Raw genomic sequence first — 7615 nt, 5'->3', positions numbered from 1 at the left:
TGAGGGCACAAATTTTTGGGCACCGGGCCTCTAGTGTAGCATAAATGAGTTGAATGTCTATACTAAGAATTAAGGTAAGAATGTAGAATTGGTAAATCAAAGAAGTCCCAAATTTAACTATACAAAGATCATTTTCTCTAGTGCAGCATGACATAAAGTGAGAGATAAGGAGATAATATTTGATAGTCGGAAGCTATTCTGAATACTGCCCAGGAAAACAGTTAAGGACACAGATGACTTCCATTCTCACCCCTTCCACAGGAAGAGCATGGCAAGTGCTAAGATGTATGTATATAGGTAATTTATTTAAACACTACCAACAGTGCTGTCAAATGCCTTTGAGTTGCATTTAAAGTATCCCTAAAGCTTTATTTATTAGTAATCCAGATATTTCATTGAAAAATCAGATTATTCAGATAACCTGCAAAGGAGCTATTAGCTCTACCTTGCCTTGACTATGAAAAGTTTTCTCCTTAATTTGTGATCAAATTAAATTAGCCACCAAATTTTGATTCTTCACCTAGTGCCAGATACTTTTCCAGATCGGAATAGCTTTCCTCAAAGGATAAGATACAGATAAATCTGAGGGTTTGCTTCTCTGCACGGCCTTGATGCTCACACACTAGGGTTCTTAACCACTTACAGGTCCAAAACAACCCTTGAGAATCTTAGGAAAGCATAGAGCAGTGGTTTCTTTGTTATGGGGTGGGGCTACAACATTAGTAACAAAGAAACAATTTCCAGAGGATGAGGCTCAGAAGTCAGGATTTTAAGAAGATTCCCAGGTGATTCTAATGTGCAGCCAAGGTTGAGAACCACTGGCATAGAGCTTTCCTTAGGACACTATACATACCCACATAAAATTTTAGTAAAGTCACATGCCCATGGACTCCACCCTCTAAGCTGCTGATGAGTAGAGGACACTGAGAAGTGTCCCACCTCTGCACTAAGGGCAGAAGCCGGTGAGAAGGCCACGTGCTGCTGTTTCATATTTGATAAGGTAGAAAAGAAATGTGAGCCAGATTTACTTTATGATCTTCTAGCAGCTTTTGCAAGGATTGTAAATCGTCATCCAGGGGACAGGTCTCCATCTTCTGAATGCGTTCTTCCGTGAGTGTCAACCAGGCAGAGAGCTGCTGCAGCTGCTGCTTCTGCAACTCCATCAGCACATCGTGCAGCCTGTGGGGAGGGACACAGCATCAGTCTCACTTGCTTTTCCCCTTTGCAAAGGCAAATGCACACAATATACACTCCTGGCAGCAAACAAACTGGGTGGGATGGGGTGGGGGATGGGGGGCACGGAAACTCACTCCTCTCTAACCATTTAAAGCAGCATTTCATCTTTAAATATAGAAACAAGCAAAAAAAAACACACACACACACAAAAAAAAACCACTTTCATTTTCTTCCTAAATGGAATCAACTAAATGCAGTCCAAGAATGCAAATAACAGCACCCACCATTCCTATCAGAATCATTGTTTCTTCAATCAGGAATTCCTGCATATTAAATAGGTGGAAATTGCAATGGAATGTAGTTTGCTCCTTAATACACAATGCAGAGGGGAAAAAAGAACCATGGGAGGCGGGAAGCAGGGGGGTTGGGGGTGGGGGGGAAAGTACTGCTTTAAAAATGTAATAAATTGTAAATAAATACTACATAATCCTGTCTTCACATTGAGTTAATGGTTAGCCAATTTTAATACTGCAAGTCAATATCTATCCATATAAAATGTCCTTTCCTTTTACCTAATTTCTGTCCTCCAACTTTTACCTTTTAATTTGGTTAACACATCAAAGAAGAAACAAAGATCATACAAAACTCCAGCAGCATTACACAAAGAAAAGAGTCGAATTTTACAAGGCAAGCTCTGTAATTATCTTGCATTCACGGACATACAGACTTTTATTTCAACGAAACTGGGCAACACACATTGTGGAATAAAGTGTTCGTTCTTTGCTTCCACTCACCGGGACTGTCTGTCCATACTTTCCACCCTAAGGGCCTCCCATCTAGCATTCAGCAGGGTCATCTGCTCCTGAATTTCAAACTCCTCTTCATCGGACAGAGTCCCTTGTGTTATCAGCTGGTTTCCTGCCTGCAGGACGCTCCCCACGCTGCTCTGGTGTGCAGTCAGCTCCATCATAAAAGCCTAGAAAGGTACATCATTGTGATTTGTGAGCAGCTCGTTGCAAAAAATATATAAATAAATTAATGTTTCAATATCGAGGCTACAGACAAAGGCAGCCATGTAGAGTGTAAATAAAGTAGACTTTGACCCAACTTTGAATATAGGAAAGAAGCACTGGCCTAACTAAAAAGGGAGAATCTATCAAAGAAAAACAATATTACATCTGCTAATAGTAACTATTTTTAAGTAAATGCTGATTATGATACTGAGAGATCATGACATGGAATTATGAGAAAACAGAATAAATAAAACACCATGCTCACCCAAGAGAAACTGCTGAAAGAATCTGACAACTTCTATTATTTTCAAACCAAAACAGCACATGAGACCTGTCAATTAACATACTGGCACAAAACAACTACTTAATCAAAAAGAAATCTCCATATAAGCTAATCACTACAGTGCAATACACTATATCCTCAAAATAGTAGGAAATTTTCATTGTATGAAAGCATACATGAACACTGGATATGACATTTGCTTAATCATACAATCAATAAAAATAACCGCTTCCTGGGGAACATTCCAAGTCTAAAGACTGGGTGTATTTGTATTAATTAGCCACTTTGTGTTTTAACTATAACAATACACTTCAGAAACTAGCAGTGCTGTGCATTGATTTGTGTCAGTGGCTCCGCAGTTTTACACATTACGATAAGATTAAAATCTGAAACCTAATTCCAGTGCACAGTGAGTCACCCACGCCGACTTTGAAACAAAGCCCTATTTAAATGTCACGAGTCCTAAAATGTGCCGTGACCTTGCTGCGGAGCAGAATTCAGTGAGCACACATCGCAGGGCAGAGCCCCGATAAGGCACAGGCACCGTGGCGTGGCGGACAGGGCCCACTCATGGGCGACAGATTATTTACTTCGTGGGTGGCAAACTGCTCCTTGACTTCCTCCACATCCTCCGAGATGTCCTCCTGCTCCTGGAACGTGTCCTCGGCAGAGAGCAACCAGGTCAGCACGTCCTCCAGGGCTGTCTGATAGCTGTCCAGGTCCATGTCCACCTCGGTGACCGTGCTGGGGGTGTCGGCCCGGGGGCTCCCGGGCTCCTCCTCCGGAGCTGAGCTCTAGGAAAACAAAGCCAAGAGAAAACCCTCAGGCATCATGAAGACAAGAAGGTGTTCGACGGAGACACACTGTATGGAGAGCCCTCAGGGAGGAAGAGCCCACTGAGTCTCAGACACTCAGCCAGCTCTCAGGCGCTGGGTGAGCCATGCCCGGAGCTACTCGGAAAGCATATACGAAGTGCCCGAGGTTGGCAAAGAGCACAGAAGCAGCCTGCCCTCCTGGATCCTGTGCTCACGGGGATCCCAGCATAGGTGGGAAGAGAAAAATAACCCACGTGAATCACTTCTGAACAAAAATAAAACGGCTATTAGCGAAGCTAGAAATTCCATGGTCCCCATAAGAAATGCTATTTGAGTTCAGCCAGGGCTAAAATAGGAAAGGTGCATGCAGGACTGCGTTGGGCCTTAAAGGGTAAATCTCAGTTAAACAAAAGGAGGTAAAGATGAGAACTCTGCTCTGACCCTAGTGAAACTGCTTTTACTGAAATACATGTTAGCATTTTATTTTTGACCCTGAAAGGCAGCCACACATACAAGCTGCTGCTGGTAATTTTTGGAAGCTGCTACCCTCTAGTTTACTTGCTAGTTTGCTTGTTTGTTTTTAAGCCCATGGGAATAAATTTATCTCAAGCAATGAAATATTTTTATTTACTTTAGAATTTATAACCGAATGAACTCTCTCTTTTGTTCATTTGTTCACTTTTAGAGCAAAATTTCTTTAAAATTTGCTGATAGGCTATCTTCACTTAATCACGTCCCATCCACAATTTTTATCTATTTCAAACATACACAAATATAGAGGGGAAACATAAGAAATTCTCATGGATTTGACAGCTACGATTTGTTAACAGTCCCTTTCAGATTTGGTATTGGACCCCCACCACTCAATTGAAAAGGCTTTGCCAATGTCACCAAACACCTTCCCACTGACAAATCCACTCTTCTAGCATCATCTTTAGGGTGACCATGTTATTAACCAACAAACTAGAACATTTTTATAAAAACGGTGCTAAGACAACACACATAAATCAGAACTGTCCCAAGCAAACCTAGAGATCTGGTCACCCTCTCTCTTACTTAAACTCTCAGCCCCACTCCATGGCTGACTTCCCACCCCCCTGAAGCCCTCCTTTCTCTGCCTCAGTAACACCACATTGGTCTTCCTCCTGATTCCACAGCCAATCTGTAAGTCATGAATCTCCTTAAAAATTAAGTCTGGGCCCTTTTTTCTTCACTCGGTGCACTTGCTCTCAGAGGTTTCATTCATTCCCATTGGGTTTAAGAACCATCTATATCCCTCAGACATTTCCCTTTTTATTTCTGAACCCAAACTCCAGACCCCTCTGTCCAGCTACCCTAACATCTTCACGTCAATGTGAAAGGAATATCAGACCATGTCTATACTTATCCTTTGTTTTTTTTCCCCAAACTTATTCTCCCTCACGCTTTTCCATTTTCCTAAGTGGCTCCTTCATGCACTAAGCTTCTCCAGCCAAGAACCAGGGAGCCAGCCTTGGATTCTCTTTCTTTCACCTCTCATGTTTAATATGTGAGCAATTCCTACCTTCAAAATGCGTCTCCAAGCCATCCAGATCTTTCCATCTCCACAACCAGCATCGTCTGTCCCCAGGACTACAACAGCCTGCTCACCCGCTAACCAGTATCTCACTTCCTGTTGCCACCCACACTGCCACCCCTACAACCCCTTCTCAACTCAGCCTCCAGAATGAGCTCTGACAATATAATCACATTGCAAGACATCCCCACTTAAAATCTTTCCCTGCTTTCCCAGTGCTACAAGATGCAATTTAAAATTCTTAACATAGTTTACAAAAATACTGTGACAGCAAAAAACGGAATGAGTGAGTGTGTAGGGTTGGATTTCAATAAGTTAATGGGGAAAGACTTCCCTGAAAAAGTCCCATTGACACTGAGGAAAGATTGGAAGCTTGCCATGCAAACAGTGGGTGGAGGAGCATTTCATAGAGAGAAACCCACGTGTAGAAGAGTCTTGGGGAAGGAGAGGAACAGTCCACACGACTGCAGTGCGGTGGCCAGAGATGAATTGTGGAGGGAGGCTGGGTGTTGTAATGGACAAGAGAAGATGAGTCTTCGATTAGCATGAGGGCTGGAACAGAAAGGAAACATGCACCAGGCACATTTTGGAGAAAGAATCACATAGAACCCAGTCAACTGTATGCAGGAGTTAAAAAAATGAATCCGTGAGCACACAGATGAAACACTGGATACCAAAGACAGAGAAGGGAAAAATGAGTTAAGTTCCGGACTTCATGTTCTGAAACTGTAGACACAAAATAGCCCTGGGGAACTTTGAGTAGCAAACCTCTCTGCTCTAATGAGGCTACCTGAGACTAGGAAACTTAGCGAGTGACCAGCCAGAGGTCGCTGAGATAAGCACTAGGATCTAGGGGGTGGGAGATAGATGGAAGGCGCTGTCTGGATGCAAATGTCCAGAAGGTATTAGTTAAAACACAAGAGGAGACTTTCAACCGAGACATTAAAGAGAAATGCAAGAACTATCTGCTGACCACCTAATGCTCTGCAGCACATTTGTGGAAAGACACAGCGAGAGAGGAAGGCTGGCTATTAGTGTTCGTTGCAAAGTATCGGATGGCAAGCTCTGTCAAACAGTAAATGATTAAAAGTGGGCCACATTTTATTTCGTTAATTATCTTAATTCAATCTCTAAGGCACTAATGAAAGCATGCAAATGAAGAGGTTCGGGTTAATGCGCCTGCTCTTAATCAAACAGAAAATAGGTTCTACAATTCTTATCATGCCACCCTGAGCCCTACACAGACGCAATCATTTTATCTACACCTCATGAAAGGCAAATGAAATCTTTCTTTTTAAGAGAGAATGGCCTTAACTATAAGAAGTAAAATACCCCAGCTTTCTAACAAAAGAAGCCCAATTCAATAAACAAATAACTCAAACCGAAAAGCAAGCTCAGCAGATTATCTGAGCCACTTAAAAGGGCACATCATTAATGCAGGATAATAATTTCACCACTAGAGACAAATGCTTCCCAGCTATAAAAATTACAGCTTTTCCTCAATTTCACTTGACTTTCAAAAGTAAAAAAAAAAAAAAGAGAGAGAGAGAGAGAGAGAGCCCTAGGGTCACAATTTGGCCCCATCTCTTGCCTCTTTTCCTCAGTAAGTCTTTTTCTTTTTCTATACATCATACTATTTTTGAATGAAGAAGTTAAAAGGATTGGTACCTACTACTCCAAAAAAATCTGAAATAATAAGTTCTTTGAACCTTGGAAAAGGAAAAAGAAGATGACATGCCCAATTCAAGACCATTATCACCATATGAGAATTAACGAACATTTTTACAAAGGAATTTGTTGAGTGAGAATGAACACCAAAACAAATTAAAAAGGAGAAATTATAATAATGGTAGCTGCTGCTTATGGAGTGCTTATTAGTATTATTTTAGACACTTTGAATTGCTTATTGTTATGAAGTGGGTGGTTTTATCCAGATTTTATAGATAAAACTGGTTGAGAGGGGAAGATTCATGACTTTATTTTAAAAACTAATCTTTATCCTAATGAAAAAACGCATTATAAATCTTTAAGTGAAAAACCCGAGTAATATACTGACAATTATTCCTTCTAAATGAAAGAGAAAATAAACCTTGTATTTTGATAGCCCTTATGAAAATATAATGGTAAAAATCCTTTTACTAAAGACAAAATGAAAAGAAAACTAGTACTTAGAACAGAGCTAGGCTGACATGAGAAAAAACCATCTTTAACACAAAGTGACACTGATGGAAGATGGTGACCAAATGATGGAAAAACACTGCTTCTTAAGCATGTCATGCAGCAGCATGATCACAGCCCTGGGCCCCCTTATTGTGTGAAACAGTATATTTCCTTCTTAAGAAATCAGTTGAGTTATGGTTTTCCGTTACACACACGTGACACGTGACCGCATGCTAACTGATAAACTGAATTTCTAAGGTGTATGCAAGTGGACAAGCCAAGATGTTCTGTCAAGAAAAAAAAAATCCCCTGCCCTGGCCAGTGTGGCTCAGCTGGTGGAGCGTTGGCCCTATGCACCAAGAGGTCGCCAGTTTGATTCTCGGTTAGGGCACATGCCCGGGTTTTGGGCTTAGTCCCCAGTAGGAGGCAACTGATCAATGTTTCTCTCTCTCTCTCCCTCCCTTCCGCTCTCTCTCAAATTAATAAAAACATTTTTTTTAAAAAAGGAAAGAAAATAATCACCTAAAAGTGTTTTTATCTGGTACCAAAGAGATAACAAATACGGCCAGTCAAACATTTCAATAAAATTTACCTTTACCTGTATATTAATATC

The 7615-nt window shown here is 41.2% G+C and overlaps 1 protein-coding gene across 2 annotated transcripts in view; it reads right to left on the bottom strand.

The window, feature by feature from the left end:
• The window catches only part of UTRN (utrophin), a 461667-nt gene that overhangs the window by 335364 nt on the left and 118688 nt on the right, over positions 1-7615 (bottom strand). For both annotated transcript variants that reach the window (XM_015558521.1, XM_006755401.2), the window contains 3 exons: positions 3063-3266; positions 1971-2152; positions 1029-1179 (listed from right to left, as the gene is read on the bottom strand). In XM_015558521.1, the coding sequence (XP_015414007.1) occupies positions 1029-1179; positions 1971-2152; positions 3063-3266 (537 nt within the window). The remainder of the gene's footprint in view (positions 1-1028; positions 1180-1970; positions 2153-3062; positions 3267-7615) is intronic.

This window comes from Myotis davidii, unplaced genomic scaffold (assembly GCF_000327345.1).
Source record: "Myotis davidii unplaced genomic scaffold, ASM32734v1 scaffold292, whole genome shotgun sequence".
Taxonomy (NCBI): Eukaryota; Metazoa; Chordata; class Mammalia; order Chiroptera; family Vespertilionidae; genus Myotis; species Myotis davidii.
This window is presented reverse-complemented; position numbering and strand designations above follow the sequence as displayed.